Here is a 22,032-nt window from a genome sequence, read left to right on the forward strand (position 1 = left end):
CGAGTGGCCTGATCAACAAGCCGCAGTGCCCATCACTAGACAAAATTTTTATAAAATGGAATGGAAGCCCATCACTAGACAAAATTATATAAAATGGAATGGAAGCACATCACTGCCATAATTATAACAATGACAACATAGAAAACATTGATAGAAAACTAGTAAAAATGTGCGTGTGCAGTGGGCGGGTCGAAAAAATAAAAAGGGGACATTCTGCTCAACAAAGGGGCCCAACCAGCGTGCAAAAAAGCTATGATGCATCGTGTATGAGGAAATAGTCCTCATCCTTGATTAAGATTAGCATTAAATTATAAGGAGATCCAGATCAAAGTAATTAATGATATGACAATTAAATTATAACCACACCTCTATCATAAAACCACACAGAACTATAAAACATTTACAATATTTATTCCACAAACACAGCAAAACACAGAGGGAACTATTAACATTTGTTTCACAAACACACACAGGCGTGATGATGTCAATGAAAGCTATTATTTGGGTGCTTAGTAGTCAGGGGACGGAGATGGTGGGTGGTGGAGCCATAGCAGAATTCTTCTTTTTGCCATGTATTTGTAGATGTCAATGACCTCGTTATATAGGGATATCCCTTTCAATTGATAGCAGCAGAAGATCTGAGAGCCTTCTTTCCCCACATCGGTTTCTGAGCTGGGTTTTGATCAACTTCAGTTTAGAGAACGATCGCTCTACTGAAGCAGTTGTCACCGGGATTGTAGCATATGTTTTTAGAAGCAAAGTCAGACAGGGAAAACTGATTCCACATCATTGTCTTTTAGGCACTTTAGCACAGCTTTCACATTGCTGGGGGGAAGAGCATGAAGGGGGCCATGGTACGGGCAAACTCTTATTTTGCTTTTTGCTTCGTTATCCATTGCAGATTTCAGTACCACTCGAGTATTCGTCATAGCGACGCCATATGAAAGCAACGCCTCTTTCGCATTCCTCGTTCGTCAGCTACCAAAGAGTGCACCTCATTATCTAACCACATCATGTTTTTTTCGGTTTGCCTTATTCTTGCTCTAGAGGGCACATCGTCATAATTTATTGTATGAAGGGGCACCCATTCATTTTTTTCAAGGGCACTTGTTGTCACCAGAACAACGTTCCTGCAGCTGCTGACGTAGGCCTACTAGTCACTTGCTTGGGTACAGTGTTCAAATTATGACCTGGCTCACCTTGCTCCAAAATATTATAAAAAAAACGAACGATGAAAACTAGATGTGTTTATCTGAATCTAAAATATTCATACACATACTATATTACATTTTAATATAATTGTAGGAGTAGGGACATGCATGGGAATGAAGTAGCGGGGTCAGGCATAGCTTTTGAATGACAACCAGTATAATGGAATACAAATGAGAGTTTGAATTGGACCAAGATGGTGTGTCTCTGCTGCAGGTCTTGAAGCTGGTCACAGATCAGCGTAACCACCCAGCTGTGGCGCTGATGTCAGAGGGGCACCCGCTGGTGATCAGCTCTGATGACCCCTCCATGTCTGGTGCCAGCGATCTCTCTGAGGATTTCTACGAGGCGTTCGTGGGATTTGGAGGACTGAGCAACCATTTGGGCACTTTAAAAGAGCTTGCCATGAACTCCATTAGGTAGGTGTTTGTTTCAAGGTTCATTGACGTTTAAACCCCCTGACTGGTCACTGCAGTATCTATTTATATATATCAATGGGTTTTGTCAACTACCATTTGCATGAACATTAAAGTATCAGAGATATAAGCGACCCCTGTCTATGTCCAACGACGGTGCCTCTGTGAAAATGATAATTCAGTTGAAATTAGCGGAGGACAGTTGTGTTCTCAGCCATCTCAGCCAAGTTTATTTTCTCACTTTTCTTAACAGAAACAATTGATTTGTAAAGAAAAAAACATGGGTTCTGGTGTCGCGCTTTAGACCCTCAATTTAAAGATCCCATGCCATGCTATTTTATGGATGCTTTAAGTATTAGTGGGCCACAAACACGAAATTCAGCCGTGGTGTTTAATAAGGTTAGAAGTTAGTTATAAATGTTTTATGGTAGGCCTTTACATTCTGCATTCTCTGACAGTTTTTAAACCACACAATACCATTTAAATCCAGGCTAATTGATGGTTCAGTACGGTAATAGAAGCTGGAAGGTCAAGGATGTGGTTTTTATATTAAAAGTGGGAACCTCTTTTCAATGTAGATCAACTGCTGAGTGCATTACCAAGGAAGCTCCTCCCATCCATACTGGCTTGAACCTTTTGCTTTAAATTGCAGTTGAAAATAGTATAAGTCATTTTTTTTTATATACACATAGTTGGTGTTAATACTAAATAGTTTAGTGTTCAGTGTATTTTTGAAATTTGAATAGAATGTATTTCCTTTTTCTGTCATGCACAGCAATGTAGAGCATAGGGTGATCGCATCCTAATGGAGCCTTTCACTTACCAAACCGGAAACAAAAACGGAAGCAAAACAAAGAAAAACGAATCTTGCCACTAGGCTAATATAAGGTGCTAAATATATTAATATAATATGTATTTGACGTAATTGATAAAACAACATGATATAAAACGAATTCATCGTTTTATTTATTAATTATGTTAAATCTTTGTGACAGACTTTATGGCTTGTAATCACACTCACACCTGGTGGTAAAATAGGGTCCCGTTATTATCATCATGGAAACAAAATGCTTCAATTTATTGGAATCACATGGCTGTGGCTCCTGGTTGTGGCGCTCAAACACCCCATACCTCCAGGCCCGGTTCTACGGGGGTGCATAAGCATGCATTGCACCCCCCAAAAAAATGTTTGCACCCTCAATTGAAAAAAAATAAAAAAAATAAATAAAAATAAATTAGATAAATATGATAAAAATAATAAAATACTTGCTCACAAAACAAATTGTAATGAAACTTGTGACAATTTCCATTAAATACCGTTGAGATATGAGCATCCAACATCACTCTGACCGCTCAGTGGTGATATATTTTTGTTGCCGGAAGCAATTTCATTCGTTTATATGATTAAATACCAAACAAATCACAATCTATTGTCAATTATTATTATTAACAGTAAATTTTACTAGTATAACTGTTGTATAAAGCAATATCACACTCGAGGTCGCAATGTTGTCGCTCTATATCAGCGCTGCTGTGATTGGCCGCTGGCCGGCATCGTGTGTCATGCCGGCGTCGTGTGCAAAATGCACGCACCCATATAGTATATCTATGGTGCGCAAGGTAGTGACGTTGAACTTCTTCGGCAGCAACAGTTATATATCCGTTGGATATCCGTTGGATATCCAATACATGTATTAAATGTATTATTTTCATAATAACCCATATTTATTTTTATTGTATTTATTTACAATCGTGTTAACTTTAAGAGTATTATACTGATTACTTTTTGTTCAAAGTTCAAAGTCTGAAAGTGTTCTTTCCTTGTTCAGCTAAAATCTGTTTTATTTTTAAGTGGCAATGTACAATTATTTGTTATGTCAAATATCCTGCCACAATTTATAAAAAATAAACGTTATTTTTGAATTGCAGTCACATATTTTTTTAGAGAATTCTGTTCTTTTTTACACCTCACACATCACACATATCAAAAACCTATCTCATATTCAAAGCTATCTAAGATATCAATAAGCTAATGTTGCAGCTGAAATGTTCTCCACATCACAAGACATGATATGATACCATCTTTTAAGCAGTAATTGTTTGTTGTCCCAACATGTCAGTAGAACTACGCAGAAGTGCTTGTCTATGGTAGGAAAGGCCTGTGTGTAAAAAATCGAAGTCTGAACTGAAGCTGGCTAGCTGGTTTTAGTATAGTACTGGTGCACCCCCTTTAATCTCAGATGCACCCCAAGGCATTCTGTTCTGGAACCGGGCCTGCATACCTCCACGGTGCTTTTGCCTCCACATGATCTCTCTCAAGTCAAGGGCAGTGGTTTTCTTATAAAGAAAACATTTGTGTATAAAAAATCAGATGACATCTGAAGAAACTCCCTTGATAAAACCGAAGCTTTTTTATGTATTCTCTCTCTCACTATCTCTCGCATATTCATTCTGACATGAAAGTGTGCCCTTGCAGTAACGCCAAAGTCTCCCTATCAACTGTAGAGAAAGTAAACACATTTGACCATTTCGTACCACAATAATTACTGATATAGTTATTAGCAACCCAGTGTTTCATCATCAAATCATTGAAACATACCCTGTACACATGTCGCCTGTTGCCAGTTGCACCAGGGTCTGATGATACACCCCCTTTCAGCCCCTTCCATCGAGGGCTGAGAAGTACTGGGGTACTGGAGTACTGGGGTACTGGAGAAGGCCAGCTCCTCAGCAGTGTGGTCCTGCCAAGGGTTCACATTGTACGTTCTTTAATAGTAAATATAATGATAAAATGTACATTTTACATTGGGCTGTTCTCAGATCAGAAGGACAAACATTCAAAAATCAAATTTGTGGTCTCCATGGGGCAGTGCAAAAACAGCACGAGTAAACGTATGCGTTGTAAGAAGGTTCCTCACCGTTTCACAGTTGAAAAGCTCATTTCAAAGTAGCATTAATCTTTTAGCAAATATTCAAAAGAACGAGTTCCCTCTTAACCTGTGGCTGCAATGCCAGCCAATGATCTTGGATATAGTTCGCCCTGTTATAACCAGCTGTCCCCAGTTGCAATGGCATCTTTGTCTTTTGCTCCAGTGTCGTGATACGAGAAAAAAAGACAATAGCTCGACGTCTCGCTTTCAATCCATTCTTTTACTCTCAACGTTTCATTTTCAGGAAACACACTGTATTTTCAAGACCATGCAGAGCTCATCAGTGCCAGGTTTGACTCTTTGCCTTTCCCAATAGCACCTTTTGTTCATTAAAATATTAAATAAAATGAATGTTATAAATGTTCACCTTCATTTTCCTGTTATCATCCCAACCCACAAAGTTCCTCCTTTATTCTGTACTACTGCCACACAGCTGCATTACCCTTTTACCTGACCGGCATTGTTGAGGAATCTGAATTCAGACTTTAAGGGCCACCTTAAAGGCTTTGTTTCACTCTAAGCGAATCATACTGGTTTTGAACTGACAGTTACACCGTGAATCACAGAATAACATAAATCCCCCCCCCCTACCAAAAAAAAAGCACAGTGATATGGTCAGAATACTTCAGTTCTAAATGTCTTATTAGTATCCATGCCCTTTCGTAATTGTAGTTTAATATGTATATAGAAACAAGGGTGTATCTCCTTGATACTGATGTGAAACTGCACACCATTGTAGGGACGAGGGCTTCATGACGATTCAGTTTCCATAGCAATGTCCCATTATTGGAATCTCTTTTAAATTCATGAGTGGCATGCGGTCCATGCTTGAGCACATATTCATACCAGCAGATAATGTAGGTGAAGTACTGCACACCGCCTCCACCACCCTCTCCCTGTGATGCGGACGCAAAAGGGGGAGAGGAAGAAAGAGCTTAAGAATCATACTTTATTTTCCTTCTCTTTCTCTCATGGTACAGCCCGACCATATCCTCCTTTTTTACCCGCTGTCCTCTTCTCAAATTCAATCTATCCGTTATTCTCTCCCATTCCCCTTGATTCCTCTTTTCCTTTCTCAATTCCCATGAATCCCCTTTCCTATTTCCTTCCATACTCCTTTCGTTGTAAACCAAAGTATCACATCTGTTCCTCATAGGTGTCTACGACCTCCCCCCACCGTCAGCAGTGGAACTTGAATATGATGATAACGATGCGCTTGTACTCCTTCCTGAAGTTGCTGTTGAGCGCACCGTACACCACGGCGTTGAGGCAGCTGTTAAAATACGCCATGAAGTAGCTGGCTACAAACAGCCACTCGGGGACGGCCGGTCCCAGTCTGGGGTCCAACGCCACCGCCAGCCCGATCAGGTTGATGGGCGCCCAGCACACGGCAAACAGCGCGAACACCACCAACATGGTGAGAAAGCCGCGGACGTCGTACGTCTTGATCTTGGGCCGCGCGCCGGGCTTGACCCGTCGCCTCGCCCGGATGACCAGGATCCAGATTCGCAGGTAGGAGTAGGAGGCGACAGAGATGGGCAGGATGAAGTGCACCAGCACCACCGCCACGGTGTACAGGGGGCTGACGGACTGGGCGAAGGTGCAGGAGTAGACGCGCGGGTCGTACCGCAGCGACTCCATGAACCAGTTGGGCGCGATGGCCAGGACGGTGAGCGCCCACACCAGCGGCATGTAGCACACGGTGTTGCTGCCGGAGTACACGGTGTCGTACTGGAGGCTGTGGCAGATGTGGCAGTAGCGGTTGATGGCGATGCCGGCGATGTTGAAGATGGAGCCGATGACGCTGAGGCCCATCAGGAAGCCGCTGATCTGGCACTGGAGGTAGCCGGCGACCCAGCCGTCGTTGAAGATGGCCGCGAGCACCAGGGGGTAGGGGTAGACGGCCACCAGCAGGTCGGCCAGCGCCAGGCTCACCACAAAGGCGTTTCCTGGAAACACAGATACAGAGAGAGGGACAGGGAGCTGGTAAGAGGGCTTGGTAGGATAAAACAACGCAAATTGAATAGATCAGAATTAAATACAACGGAACTCAACGTAATAGAGCACAACAGAACACATGAGAATAGGCTAGAATAAAACGGAAACAATAATAGTGCAATTTAAAGCGTTGTTTCATTAAAGACAATACAGAGAGAGAGTTCATGAGAGAGAGCAGACCGAGAAACGGGATGTACTAAAAGAAAGTAATCAAGTCAGCGTTTCCCCTCGATTTTTTTGTAGCAGTGGTGCTGTGAGTTGGTAACCTAGCAACGCTAGGGGGGTCCTGGGGCATGCCCCCCTTGAAACAATTTGTGAAAAATAACCCTTTAAATAGTTACTTCTGGTGAGATTTTTTGGGGAAAAATTTACAGTTTGAGCTTCCAAATATGACATAACATCCAACAGAGTGAAGGTATCGGCTTTGTATCTTTCTTTTTTTTGTTGCAATTACTATTTTTTTTTGCAGTGCCGCTGCAGGGGAAACACTGCAAGTATTCAATAGATAAACATGTTACATTATGTCTTTGTGTGTCTGTGCATAGTGTGTGTACCATCTACCATCTGCCTGGAAGGCACTAGACTCCCAGACAGTCACTCCTTCCAAAATCCTTACCGAACAGTTCTATGTTAAACCCTGCAGTTCTATGTTAAATCAAAGGCCAGGGACAGTTTCATGCGGCAAATTGATTTACACTGACGTATTGCACTTCCTGGGTGCCATTTTGAATGTGAGTATAACATCTACTTTCTAACTCTCAAGTCAAGTCAATTATATTTGTACAGCCCTAACACAAAGGCCAAGCGGTGGCACGGACCAAAAAGGACTTGGCGATTGGAGGTTAGCGATGACAGCAAGCGGCTGTTTCTATTTCCGACCCTCTTGTTGTTTGTCGTTGGTTTTTATTCAAAATAAAAAAAATATTCATAAACATTTATAAGTAGCCTAGTCTAGATAGACACAGTCCTTCGGGCAAGAGAATAAACAACAACCTGTTTACCACCTCAGGTGTATTAACCTATCCTATCCCCAGTCAGATCTGTGCCCGCGTGTGTGTGCGTGTGTGTGTGTGTGTGTGTGTGTGTGTGTGTGTGTGTGTGTGTGTGTGTGTGTGTGTGTGTGTGTGTGTGTGTGTGTGTGTGTGTGTGTGTGTGTGTGTGTGTGTATATGTGTAAGGTCTGCCTTACTTGTATTCATTTGCAATAACTTGAATGGAACTTTAGACATTTGGAGATAAGCAGCATAGCAGTCAGGTAGCTATTTAAAGCTATAGTAAACCGCGTATTTCGTTTATTTAGATGAAGCATTATGAAATAGTTTGCATGCACAATAAAGCATACACATAAATCAAACCTCGGCCTGGACGGACCCGAGGTTTCATCCAGGACGGAATATACTACCGTCATCCACCAGCCGGCGACGGAGAGCGCCCGTTGAACCCCAATCAGCGAGATGGGAGACACCTGGCTGGACAGCCAGGAAGACATTTTAAAAGGAGCATGAGGACTGGCATTTAGGAGGAACGGGAGCGAGAGAGAAGGAAGCGCTCGGGTCTGCGAGCGACTAGAGGCTCACGGAGGGCCCAAGAGACTGTAAGTATAATCTGTGTAAGATGTATGCAATAAATGCCTAGTGCGACTTAAACCTTGCTTAATGTGTGATTCGTACCTGGAACCCGGCTCATTGGGGGAGCGGGGTACCACAGTATCTAAAATGATGTATACCTATGGTGTGTGCGTGTACATAAATATGGTTTTTATCTATCGTGTGTGTGTGCATATGGTTTGTATCTATATGTTGTGTGCAGTGGCGGCTGGTAGTTTTTAAAGTGAGGGAGGAAGGACCGCACGCTTGGTTGACATGGGCCTGCTTGCACTGTTGGTGTATGGTGGCATAAGAATGTGAGACTGAAGTTGTTTCAGGGTGTTTTGGTGAACTACAAAATAGTAGGGAGGGATAGTTATGTGAATAAATTAGATACAAAGCCACCAGTGGCATCACTGTAATTTGAAAGCTGGTGGGCAGCATGTCTTTGAAATGGACTACAAGGGCAGAAGGAAAGGATGCAAAGCCCATTAGTCAAATCAGGCCTACTCTTGATTTGCAAAAGTAAATAAAAAAATTTGGATCTATTTTTGCCCTCAATGAATGAAGTTATTGGTTGTAATTTAGCTATGTTTATTTTCAGGTACAATTGATTTAAAAAAAGACTGACAAAGTGATGCCAGTTAAAATTCCATCATGCTCTGAATCATTCACTCTTTCCACACCATTTCCACAATATGAAACAGAACGGTCAGAGTAGCAAACTAGTAAAAGAACGAGAACATTATTCTAGATTCAACCTGATCTATAGGCATGGTGCCTAGCAAGGAAAGTCGCATAGCAGCACCAACGTGAACTTGAAACTAGTTGCAGCGTTTGGTTGCCCTATTCACATCAGGGATACCATGAACAGCCCACGTTGGTGATTTGCCATTATTCATTAGCAAACAGGGCCAGCAATACAGTCGATTGCTAGTAATGCTACCAGTAAGCCATGAGTACCTAGCAAACCATGTAGCACCCACAACACTGACGTTGCCATTACTTGTGGTGATCTCGATTTTGCGAAGTGGTCAACCTTTTTCTTTGGTCGCTAACTTAGCACTGTAACTCAATGAATGGAATGCTTTGTGTAATTAAACATGAACAATGTCCTCTGTTTCCAATTTTCCATTGTACACCTTATTCGCAAATGTTAGAATCTCGTTATCCTTGATAACATGATGATTTCACCTGCTTTGCGTCTCTTAAGACTGAGCGGCAATGCAGGCAGAGCGGGTTTGTTTGTTATCCACAGCGTTGCCAGATTGGGTAAATTTCCCGCCCAATAATTTAATTAATAATTTTCCCAGCCTAAAGCGGTTAAAAGTAGCCCAATTGGGTGGGAAATCTGCCCAATCTGGCAACACTGCTCACCAGCCAGGGATCCTGCTGATTGGTTCATAGCGGCGAACCAATCGCAGCGCGACTAGATTTTTGCGCGAATCAGACGCCTGTAAGGTCACACCCACTCAGAGGAGAAACCCATGTTATTCACCGGCCGCCAGTACTTTCTGGGAAATGAGTGGGAGTCAACGGAGGCTGAGGGAGGACCTTCTTCCCTGAAGTAATTGTCAAAAGGCAATAGGGGGTGCTAATGTCCCTTTACCCAGGGAAACTAACATTATATATTCAAAGGCATTAAAGTAGTCATATTTAAGGGCATTATTTCATTACAGTAGTCTGGGCAATCTATATTTTTTATTCTCAACAATGTTAAGGAGAATCTTCCTCCCTCTCCTCAATGGAGAAGCCTCCACTGGTTGTGTGTATCAATATTGTGTGTGAATCTTTATGTGTGTGTCTGTGGTGTGTGCGTGCATATGGTGTGAATCTATATGGTATATTGGTGGGTGTCTGTAAGTTGTGTGTCTGTATGATGTGTTTGTGTGTGTGTGTAACGTGTGTGGTGGTAGGCGATGACTCCAGTTGAACCAGTGAATGAGTCTCTGGTCTCTTTGATGAAAGCTGCGCGCACGCGCGCATGTTGAATATAAATCACTGATAATGTGTGAAGGAAATCGGGGATTGTGGTGGTTTTACTCATTGGAAATTTGGACCATGAGTAAACTGTTCCTTCCTTCAAAGGTCTATCATGGATATTTAACTGCAGTTCTGTGAGTATCCCAACGTAACCATGAAGATGAACTGCAAACTGTAAGTCATTAATTTCTCATTACTCTTGGGCACATTGATGTATTTTGGCTTCCTGGTGAGTTAACCCGTTACCTGAAGGTTGATCTGAGTAAGGATGTTTTATTGGTTCATGGGTTACTTAGGTGTTTGGTTTATGTTGGTTTTAATGATTTGTTAAAATGGTTACAGGCTCCAGTGAATTATTGTAAGCAGGAGTAATGGGTTGGGTTCTGATATCTTCAGTCTTCTTTCATTCTACTCTCCTGAGCTCTGCATCTTCATCACATGAGTGTTGCTTTACTGATGAGGGTGTGGTCTGAGCGAGCGGAGGTGCATACTGGGATACAGAGCTGTCTGAAGTCTACAGGTCTGTAGACACGCCCCCTCAGGGGAAACCGAGTGTTTGAGAAACCGTCGTGACGTCAGTTACATGGACTGGAATGTTCTTTAAAATGGACTCAGGGATTCAGAAGGAGAAACACCAGGGGGAGATGAGGGGGCTCTTCATCTCAACGACTAAAACACAACTTCAGTCTGACACAGAGAACCATGGAACACATTCAAGTCTCCTCCAGGCATCGTGACTCCTCAGGAACAGTTTCATTTCCAAGAAGGTCTTATTTGGGGGCATCCCCATATGGATCCTGCTCCTCAAGAGCCACCCCCCTCCACTGGGTGGTCTTCTGAACAGATGACCTCCTTCCTGTCCTCCGGCTGACTAAAGCTGCACCGTTTGCATCTGTGAAGGCCCGTCATTCAGGAAACCAATGGACTACAAAGACATGACTTCAGAGACGTTGAATCAACCTGGGACACATTTTGGAGACGCCAAGCATAATCCGTCACCAATGTGGGACGCCACTGAAGAATGTTGTACATAGTTTACGTCTCTGGAGACATTGGTTGTTCTGTTATGGGTGCCCTGGCAGGAGAGCTGGGGGGGGGGGATGATGGAATGTTATTTGGCATGAGGTTTTTACCCTGCATGATTGTTTGGCCTTTTATGGCTCAGTGGTGTGTGTGTTTGGCATGAGAGGGATGATTTTTGAGCATCACTAGGGTTCTATATTGTGTGTGTTTGTGTGTCTCCGACTCACACCTGGCATGGGGGTCTACGTGCCTGTCCTGGGTTCTGTGTGTGTCCGGCTTGCTTTGACAGTGATAATGTCCATGCGGGGGTCTGTGTGATTGGCCTGGGATATTGGAATGGTCAAATAAATCATACCTGATGGACGGCCACATGTCTACTTAAGGGCCTCCAGTAGACATGAAGAGCCCTGAGTGACGCTCCGGAGTGATATCCAACACACTGGGCAGGAAGGAGAGTATCCAAATCAAGTGTAAAAGGATGTGAGCGGCATGTTCAGATCAGTGACTTCAAACTAGGACTATACCGATCAGGATCAATGGAGGATGGACACCTAAAGGAATTCCACAAGGAGAGTCTGACGTTGGAAAGGGACCTAAATGGATATTCAAGATGACCTTCAGACCTGTAATGAGACGGCTCTTCCTACCTGGCTGGATTGATGGAGAGCCCTGTGGATCTTGTCTTGCTCTCAGTTGCACGGCTTCTCAGGCTGAACTGTATTTGTTTCGGACAGGACTAGCTGAACGATTGGTTCCCTCAAATCAGAACCACTCCGGGAACTCCAGCTAGTGCGCTCTTCAAGCTGAAGTTGTGCTCTTCAGCTGAGGGGGTAAGGAAACCTTCGCTGGGGCTTCAAGGTGTAAAGAGGTGAATGTTTGAAAGTGTTCCATGGTACTCTGATGAAGACCGTTGTTGTGTTCCACTGGCTGAGAGGAAGAACCAACACATCTTCCTCTTGGCATTTCTCCTCTGAGAATCCTGGTGCCATCTTGAAGGATATTCCAGCTCATGTAACTGATGTCACGACAGATTCTCAAACACTTGGTTTCTCCTGAGGGGCGTGTCTGTAGAACTGAAGACTTCAGACAGCACTGTATCCCAGCATGCATCTCTGCTCACTCAGACCACACCCCCATGAGTAGGATGCAACACTCTAGTGATGGAGATGTAGAGTTTTATAAGTAACGAGGGAGCAGACAAAGGTGATTAGAACACAATGGAATGTCAAGTCTGTAAATCTTTAAACCATGAAGATGGTTGGATAGTTCAGGAATTGGGCTTATTTTTATCATTGGCAGTCCTTTCACTCAGAAGCCCACTTCTCACTGGAGCTGTACATGTGTTGGCTGGCTGGCATGATTTGCTGTTGGTGATGAGGCGTTCAGGGTGACATTGCAGGGCTATGGTCGGCTCGCTGTGAGCTCAACGTTTAGATTTGCTCTGTATGGTTTTTACCCTGAATAATCTAGATAATTGTAAAATGTAGACACGCTTTTGTTTTGACTGATTCCAGGATTTTATGTTTAAAGTTGTTGTGGGACGAACATGGTAGTTTGGTTCTTCGTACGGTTTTAAGTGATATAACTTGTACACACTGGGTGCGTAATAATGTAAAGGTACACTGAATAGTATTAATGACCAACAGCAACAAACAGATCTCCTCAAGGTAAGTCTGTTGGCTGTGTTTTAATGAAGACCATCGCTGGACTTCAGGATCTTCCTCCGTTCAGCTCAAGGTGAGGCGCTGGTTCTGTTTTTCTTTGGTTGGTTCCGGCTGGAATGTTCGGATTCCAGTCGGACGGTTTGTGCTTCCCGCCGTGGAAGTTTCTGAGTGCGGTCATTTGATTTAGACCAAATGGTTAGCATAGAACGTTGTAGTCTTGAAAACCATAAGAAACCACCTGGCAGTTAGTTGGACGGGAGTCCCCTGAGGGGAATCAAGCGGAACGTTCTGGATTGTGTTTGCGTAACCTCGAGCCGTTGCCAACGGATTTTTTTTTTCAGTCGGTTTCCATTGGGAATGGTTGTCCCTATCTTAAACAACTTAAGTTTGATATTAAATACATACTGACACGTACGTCGTACAATATGTTGCTAATTTCCGATGGTTGCGCCGTACTTTTAACCACGATGACGTGACGGGACTCTCACTGCGTACAAAACAGCGTTCTACTTGCGGGCCCATTTTTTACATCGGTGAAGGCTGAAGATAATTTCAAGGTGGAAGATAATTTGACATTTCTTCAACGGAACCCAGCACCTGAATATGGCTGAGTATATTTGATTTAATATCGATACTGCTTAGTGTTCTTTGTTACTTCAGCTTTTGTACGTTCTAAATATCTGCGGTCATTAATTGCCACAGAAGATAAACCCAATGGAATGACGTTAAATAACGACTTTGGTGCAGAGTTACCAACTGGATAATATCGAAGCTAAAATAATGGCCGTCCTTCACACATGTTACAGTAGAAGATAGTCTAGAACTGTACAAGGTTAAAAAGGTAACATGTAGTTTTTCCCAAGGTGTCTGCCTCCTCACCCAAAGCCAGATCTCCACCTCCTGTCAGAAGTCCTCCAGAACAGGTCAGTGCTCTGGTGTGTGAGTAGAGTCTTCTCAGGTCAGTTTCAATGCATGGCCTGAACCACTTCTTTAAACATGTGGACTGCTCTGTCTTCATTCCCAAAAACGGGATGCTCATGTCTGTTCTCAAGTCTTTTCTAGCCTTGAGTTATAAAATAATAGTTCAATTAATTGTGTAACTCGGTTTCAGATGAGTCAATTAAGTTTATTGTTGGGCAAATGCTGATATAAACCTTCTGCTGTAGCTGAAAGGCGAGGCTGGGGACCGGAGGCTTGTGGTGCCATGGTGGACCGGAGGCTGGAGACCAGGGGCCTGCAGCACCGGACCAGAGGGTAACCATCACCAAGCTCATCTGAAACACTTAAATCCATGGTAGTTTAGGTCTGGTTTTGATCATCTTATGACTTTAAATCTGTGCCAAGCTGTGATTTTAGTTCATTCATACGGGGGTTATCTAAGAGTCATGAGCCATTAATGTTACTAGTGCTGCTACGACCGCAGTGGATAAATTGCTGAACACGACAATCTGCAGACGTTATCTAATTTAAGTGTTTAAATTTGTCTTCCATTTCACAAGTGAACCTCAGATGCAGGAGTAGGGGTGTGTTGCGTCCCCAGGTGATTTACTGCTGAGACCAACTGTGTTTGTAACCAGACCAGGAATCCATGTCTGGAGGAGCTGATGGAGGAGCCGTGCTGAAGGAGCTGATGGAGGAGCCGTGCTGATGGAGGAGCCGTGCTGATGGAGGAGCCGTGCTGAAGGAGCTGATTGAGGATCCGTGCTGAAGGCCCTGCCTGGTGGAGGAGCTGCTGGAGGGCCTGCCAGGTGAATGACTTCTGTCGTGGGGTAGATGGAGCCTGACTCTGAAGTGATCATCATACTCACTGCCACTTCTCGTAGAATACTGCTACCACAAACTACCGGGGTTTGTACCATATATACCAGACGACTACATCTGTTTTACCACATGTTGAAGCAAGACTTCCGCTGTTTGTTCCAGACCAGGACTCTGTCTGAGGAGAGCTGCTGGAGGAGCTGAGACGCTGGAGGACGACTAGGAATCGACCAACAAGGATTCCTCGTAAGTATGTATTTACTTAACATGGTTGACTTAAAGGGCATCATACAGCTGTTACTTTGACATGCGTTAACCAACTACCGCTGTGTTTTCTTACTAGAAAGTGTTTCTGGAGCGGAGGCGAGTTGGTAGAGGAGCCGTGAATCTGGAGGATGACCATCACTCTACCAACAAGGATCCTCGTAAGTTTGCGTAAAATAAACGGAGTGGACTTGTTGTAACGCAGAATTAGTTCGTCCAGTACAAGTTACGGCAGACTACTGTGGTTGGTTACCAGACAAACTACAGCTGCTACTTTATTACGTGCAATTAGAGCCCAACTACTACTGTGTTTGTTACCATACATTAGAGACAAAGTACTACTGTGTTTGTTACCTTACATTAGAGCCCAACTACTACTGTTTGTTACCTTACATTAGAGACAAACTACTGTGAGTAGAATTGTGTGGCAAAGCACATCTGACGTGACTTGTATGTTGAATCACTGATAATGTGTGAAAGAAATCGGGGATTGTGGTGGTTTAACTCATTTGAAATTTAAATAATGATTCTACCTGAAAGTAACATTTTAGAGACTACACATTCAAAGTAAGAGGTAAATCACTCTTTACTAATGACAGTCAAATAATTAGTAGAACTTATCATAAAAAGATGGATTAGTTAATTATCTTATTCATTATTTAAAGGTTGGATGATCCCAAAAGCCCTGAATTTGTATTGTCATTCATTTATCTGATTTAATGGAGATGGTAGATGTAGATGTAGAAGAACTGTGGGACAGTGTCCATGTTTGGGGACCATGAGTAAAATGTTCCTTCCTTCAAAGGTCTATCATGGATATTTAACTGCAGTTCTGTGAGTATCCCAACGTAACCATGAAGTTGAACTGCAAACTGTAAGTCATAAGTTTCTCACTACTCTTGGGCAGATTGATGTATTTTGGCTTCCTGGTGAGTTAGCCCGTTATCTGAAGGTTGATCTGAGTAGTAAGGATGATTTATTGGTTCATGGGTTACTTAGGTGTTTGGTTTATGTTGGTTTTAATGATTTGTTAAAATGGTTACAGGCTCCAAGTTATTGTTGTAAGCTGGAGTTATGGGTTGGGTGCTGATAACATCAGTCTTCTTTTCAGCTACTCTCCTGAGATCTGCATCTTCATCACATGAGTGCTGCTTTACTGATGAAGGTGTGGTCTGAGTGTGCGGAGGTGCATTCTGGGATACAGAGCTGTCTGAAGTCTACAGGTCTGTAGACGCGCCCCACAGGGGAAACCGAGTGTTTGAGAAACCGTCGTGACGTCAGTTACATGGAACGGAATGTTCTTTAAAATGGAGACAGGGATTCAGAAGGAGAAACACCATGGGGAGATGAGGGGGCTCCTCATCTGAACGACTAAAACACAACTTCAGTCTGACACAGTGGAACCATGGAACACATTCAACAGTCCCCTCCAGACATCGTGACTCGTCAGGAACAGTTTCATTTCCATGAAGGTCTTATTGGGGCCATTCCAAAGATGGATCCTGCTCCTTAAGAGCCACCCCCCTCCACTGGGTGGTCTTCTGAACAGATGACCTCCTTCCTGTCCTCAGGCTGACTAAAGCTGCACCGTTTGCATCAGTGAATGCCCCTCATTCAGGAAACCACTCGACTACAAAGACATGACTTCAGAGACGTTGAATCAACCTGGGACACATTTTGGAGACGCCAAGCATAATCCATCACCAATGTGGGACGCCACTGAAGAATGTTGTGCATAAGTAAACGTCTCTGGAGACATTGGTTGTTCTGTTCTGGGTGCCCTGGCAGGAGGGCTGGGGGTGGATGACGGAATTTTATTTGGCATGAGGTTTTTACCCTGCATGATTGTTTGGCCTTTTATGGCTCAGTGGGTTGTGTGTTTGGGATTGACATGAGATGGATGATTTTTGAGCATCGCTAGGGTTCTACTGTGTGTGTGTGTCTCCCACTCACACCTGGCATGGGGTTCTACGTGCCTGTCCTGGGTTCTATGTGTGTGGCCGGCTTGATTTGACAGGGATAATGTTCATACGGGGGTCTGTGTGATTGGCTATATTGCAATGGTCAACTAAATCATACCTGATGGACGGCCACACGTTTACTTAAGGGCCTCCAGTAGACATGAAGAGCCCGGAGCGACGCTCCGGAGGGATACCCAACACACTGGGCAGGAAGGAGGTTGTCCAAATCAAGTGTAAAAGGATGCAAGCGGCGTGTTCAGATCAGTGACTTCAAACCAGGACTACACCAATCAGGATCAATGGAGGATGGACACCTAAAGGCATTCCACAAGGAGAGTCAGAAGTTGGAAAGGGTCCTCAATGGATATTCAAGATGACCTTCAGACCTGTAATGAGACGGCTCTTCCTACCTGGCTGGATTGACGGAGAGCCCTGTGGATCTTGTCTTGCTCTCAGTTGCACGTCTTCTAAGGCTGAACTGTATATGTTTCGGACGGGACTAGCTGAAGGATTGGTTCTGATTTAAGGGAACCAATCTGGGAACTCCAACTAGTGCGCTTTTCGAGCTGAAGTTGTGCTCATCAGCTGAGGAGGTAAGGAAACCTTCACTGGGGCTTCAAGGTGTAAAGAGGAGAATGTTTGAAAGTGTTCCATGGTACTCTGAGTACCGTTGTTGTGCTCCACTGGCTGAGAGGAAGAACCCTCACATCTTCCTCTTGGCCTTTCTCCTCTGAGAATCCTGGCGCCATCTTGAAGGATATTCCAGCTCATGTAACTGATGTCACGACTGATTCTCAAACACTTGGTTTGTCCTGAGGTGTGTGTCTATAGAACTGAAGACTTCAGACAGCACTGTATCCCAGCATGCATCTCTGCTCACTCAGACCACACCCCCATGAGTAGGATGCAACATTCTAGTGATGGAGATGTAGAGTTTTATAAGTAACGAGGGAGCAGACAAAGGTGATAGAACACAATGGCATGTCAAGTCTGTATATCTTTAAACCATGAGGATGGTTGGATCGTTCACGAATTGGGCTTCTATTTATTATGAGCAGTCCTTTCGCTCAGATGGATAGATTTGCTCTGTATGGTTTGTACCCTGAATAATCTAGATAATTGTAAAATGTAGACACGGTTTTGGATTGAATGATTCCATTGTTCTTAGGCAAGGATTTGAGGTTTAAAGTTGTTGTGGGACGTACATGGTAGTTTGGTTCTTCGTACGGTTTTGAGTGATATAACATGTACACACTGGGTGCATAATAATGTAAAGGTACACTGAATAGTTGTAATGACCAACAGCAACAAACAGATCTCCTCAAGGTAAGTCTGTTGGCTGTGTTTTAATGAAGACCATCGCTGGACTTCAGGATCTTCCTCCGTTCAGCTCAAGGTGAGGCGCTGGTTCTGTTTTTCTTTGGTTGGTTCCGGCTGGAATGTTCGGATTCCAGTCGGACGGTTTGTGCTTCCCGCTGTGGAAGTTTCTGACTGCGGTCACTTGATTAAGTCCCAATGGTTAGGATAGAACGTTGTAGCATTGACAACCATTAGAAACCACCTGGAAGTTAGTTGGACGGGAGTCCCCTGAGGGAATCTGGCTGAACGGTCTGGATTGTATTTGCGTAACCTCGAGCCGTTGCCGACAAACTATTTTTCAGTCGGTTTCCCTTGGGAATTGTTGCCCCTTGTCTTAAACAACTTAAGTTTGATATTAAATACATACTGACACGTACGTCGTACAATATGTTGATAATTTTCGATGGTTGCGCCGTACTTTTAACCACGTTGACGGGACTCTCGCTGCGTACAAAACAGCATTCTGCTTGCGGCCCCATTTTTGACTTCAGTGAAGGCTGAAAATCATTTCAAGGTAGAAGACAATTTCTTCAACGGACCCCAGCACCTGAATATGGCTGAGTAAATTTGATTTAATATCGATACTGCTTAGTGTTCTTTGTTACTTCAGCTTTTGTACGTTCTAAATATCTGCCGTCATTAATTTCCACAGAAGTTAAACCCTACCCAATGGAATGACGTTAAACAACGACTTTGGTGCAGAGTTACCAACTGGATAATATCAAAGCTAAAATAATGGCCGTCATTCCCACATGTTACAGTAGAAGATACTCTAGAACTGTACAATGTTAAAAAGGTAAAATGTAGTTTGTCCCAAGGTGTCTGCCTCCTCACCCAGAGCCAGACCTCCACCTCCTCACCCAGAGCCAGACCTCCACCTCCTGTCAGAAGTCCTCCAGAACAGGTCTGTGCTCTGGTGTGTGAGTAGAGTCTTCTCAGGTCAGTTTCAATGCATGGCCTGAACCACTTCTTTAAACTTGTGGACTGCTCTGTCTTCATTCCCAAAAACGGGATGCTCATGTCTGATCTTAAGTCTTTTTCTAGCCTTGAGTTATAAAATAATAGTTCAATTAATTGTAACTCTGTTTCTTCAATTAAGTTTATGGTTGGGCAAATGCTGACGTAAACCTGCTGCTGTAATTCATACGGGGGTTATGTAGGAGTCATATGAGCCATTATTGTTACTAGTGCTGCTACGACCGTAGTGGATTAATTGCGGAACGAGACAATCTGCAGACGTTGTCCAATTTAAGTGTTTAAATTTGTCTTCCATTTTACAAGTGAACATCAGATGCAGCAGGAGGTGTGGTGTGTTGCGTCCCCAGGTGATTTACTGCTGAGACCAACTGTGTTTGTAACCAGACCAGGAATCCATGTCTGGAGGAGCCGTGCTGAAGGAGCTGATGGAGATGCCATGGCTGAAGGAGCTGATGGAGGAGCTGATGGAGGAGCCGTGCTGATGGAGGAGCTGTGCTGAAGGCCCTGCCTGGTGAAGGACGTCTGTCGTGGGGTAGATGGAGCTTGACTCTGAAGTGATCATCACACTCACTGCCACTTCTCGTAGAATACTGCTACCACAAACTTCGTCGTTTGTACCATATATACCAGACGACTACATCTGTTTTACCACATGTTGAAGCAAGACTTCCGCTGTTTGTTCCAGACCAGGACTCTATCTGAGGAGAGCTGCTGGAGGAGCTGAGACGCTGGAGGTGTCGACCAACAAGGATTCCTCGTAAGTTTGTATTTACTTACATGGTTGACTTAAAGGGCAAAATACAGCTGTTACTTTGACATGCGTTAACCAACTACCGCTGTGTTTTCTTACTAGAACGTGTTTCTGGAGCGGAGGCGAGCTGGTATGGGAGCCGGGAATCTGGATGATGACCATCACTCTACCAACAAGGATTGTAAGTTTGTATTAACCAAACAAACTGGAAATAAAGGGCTTAAATATAAGACAAACTACATGTTTGTTGCCGGACTTTAGGGCCAGACTCGCGCTGTTTGTTCCAGACCAGGACTCTGGCTGAGGAGAGCTGATGGAGGAGCCAATACTCTGGAGGACGACATCACTCTACCAACCAGGATCCTCGTAAGTTTGCATAAAATAAACAGAGTGGACTTGTTGTTACGCAGGATTATTTCGTCCAGTACAAGTTACGGCATACTACTGTGGTTGTTTAACAGACAAACTACAGCTGCTATTTTGTTACGCGCCATTAGAGCCCAACTACTGTGTTTGTGACCTGATATTAGAGACAAACTACTCCTGTGTTTGTTACCTTGCGTTAGAGCCCAAATACTGCTGTGTTTGTTACCTTACATCATAGACAAACTACTCCTGTGTTTGTGACCTGATATTAGAGACAAACTACTCCTGTGTTTGTTACCTTGCATTAGAGCCCAAATACTGCTGTTTGTTACCTTACATCATAGACAAACTACTACTGTGTTTGTTACCTTTCATTAGAGACAAATTGCGTTTGTAACCAGACCAGGAATCTGGAGGACTGATGGAGATGCCGTACATCTGGAAGGCAAATCCTGAGGAGAACCAGGACTCTATCTATCTGGACATAGTGGACTAGGTAGGGGGTTGGGGGTTAAACTCTCAAACCAATGGTGACGGGTTCAAGTCCTCAGAATACAGTGATGTGTCCTTGAGCAAGGCGCCCTAAAGCCTGCCTGCTCCTTGATGACTTATCTTTGGTTCAGATAATGTTGCATCTTTTGAATATTGAACCTAATCAATGTCCTTGTTTGGTCCGGGCAGACACACCTGAGCTGAACCTCACCTGATCCTGTTTGGTCGGGGGTATACACACCTGAGCAGAACCGCCCTGATCCTGACATCCTGCTGGTCCCGTCTCCTCAGTTCATCTGAGCCTCGTCCTCCAGAAGACCTGCTGAGCTCAGCAGTCTGAGGCTGATGGATCAATGAACTCCAGTGGGAGTAATCTTCTTGACCCCACATGTAGCCGTGTGCTTCCAGAGCGCCTTTCCCTCACGTCTGTCACTAACCTCACTACTTCACTACTCTCTACTGCTTCCTCTTTTTTTCCTTCTCTGTGCTTCAAGCCTTTACACTGAAGGCGTGTCTTCCTGCCCTCAGAGGGTTCAGCGTTAGGGTTGAGAGTCAGGGTTTAGTGTCAGGGACAGAACTGGTCAGGGAGGACTGCTTTTACACAAACCTCTTCACTTGCTTTCGGAATGGTGGTGACATTTTGATAAGATTAATTTGGGAAATTTTTTTCCTCTGCTTTCCTTTACAAAATTGTGTTCAACTTCTGTCAAGTGTTTTTGTTTATATATTAAAATCCCACATTGACTTCTACATGTTTGGTGCGGTTCATTTAATTGTCCTTTATCTTGGTTAATGTCAAGCTAAACTCCTGCAATACATTTCATATACATGATTGTTATTCAGCCTGTTCACATAATCCATTTTGTAAAAATATGAAACCTCCATATTACTACTAAATTCAAGCCTATTCATGTATTTAACAATGTACATACTGCCCCGCAGGCCATTCTTTGCTACTACAACACGTTCAATCCACCAACCCGTCTCACATCGATGTACTAACTATAGCTACGTTGGTTCAAACTGAAAATGTAGTTTGGTGTGAGACTGCTGTCCAGCAGAGGGAGCTGTCATACACCTTACTTATACAGGAATGTCTGTGTATTTACATTTTTAAATCTTCATGGGCTAGTCTAGTTTGTCTGCAAATAACTCTGCCTCCAGCAACAGGATTGGTCGAAACATATGAAGCGAAAGAAATAAAAGCCCAGTTCACCAGATCTGAGGTCAGCTGCGGTCAGATTTTGGATCAAGAATGTATTGAGTGAACGACGTCTGAGCTAAATATTAACCAC

The 22,032-nt window shown here is 43.7% G+C and overlaps 1 protein-coding gene and 1 long non-coding RNA gene across 2 annotated transcripts; one reads left to right on the plus strand and one right to left on the minus strand.

Annotated features, from left to right (window-relative positions):
- Nucleotides 1-4,601: 4,601 nt before the first annotated feature.
- Nucleotides 4,602-7,960, minus strand: LOC115550815 (melatonin receptor type 1A-like). The gene is made up of 2 exons (XM_030366142.1): nucleotides 7,955-7,960; nucleotides 4,602-6,550 (listed from the first exon to the last, which is right to left on the minus strand). Exons 1-2 carry the CDS (start codon nucleotides 7,958-7,960, stop codon nucleotides 5,735-5,737), a joined length of 822 nt encoding a protein of 273 aa, XP_030222002.1. The 3' UTR covers nucleotides 4,602-5,734.
- Nucleotides 7,961-19,847: 11,887 nt separating this feature from the next.
- Nucleotides 19,848-20,181, plus strand: LOC115550396 (uncharacterized). The gene is made up of 3 exons (XR_003977895.1): nucleotides 19,848-19,885; nucleotides 19,982-20,060; nucleotides 20,141-20,181. It is a non-coding gene; the product is annotated as an uncharacterized LOC115550396 (long non-coding RNA).
- The last annotated feature ends 1,851 nt before the right edge of the window (nucleotides 20,182-22,032 follow it).

Source organism: Gadus morhua, chromosome 9, assembly GCF_902167405.1.
Source record: "Gadus morhua chromosome 9, gadMor3.0, whole genome shotgun sequence".
Classification (NCBI taxonomy): Eukaryota; Metazoa; Chordata; class Actinopteri; order Gadiformes; family Gadidae; genus Gadus; species Gadus morhua.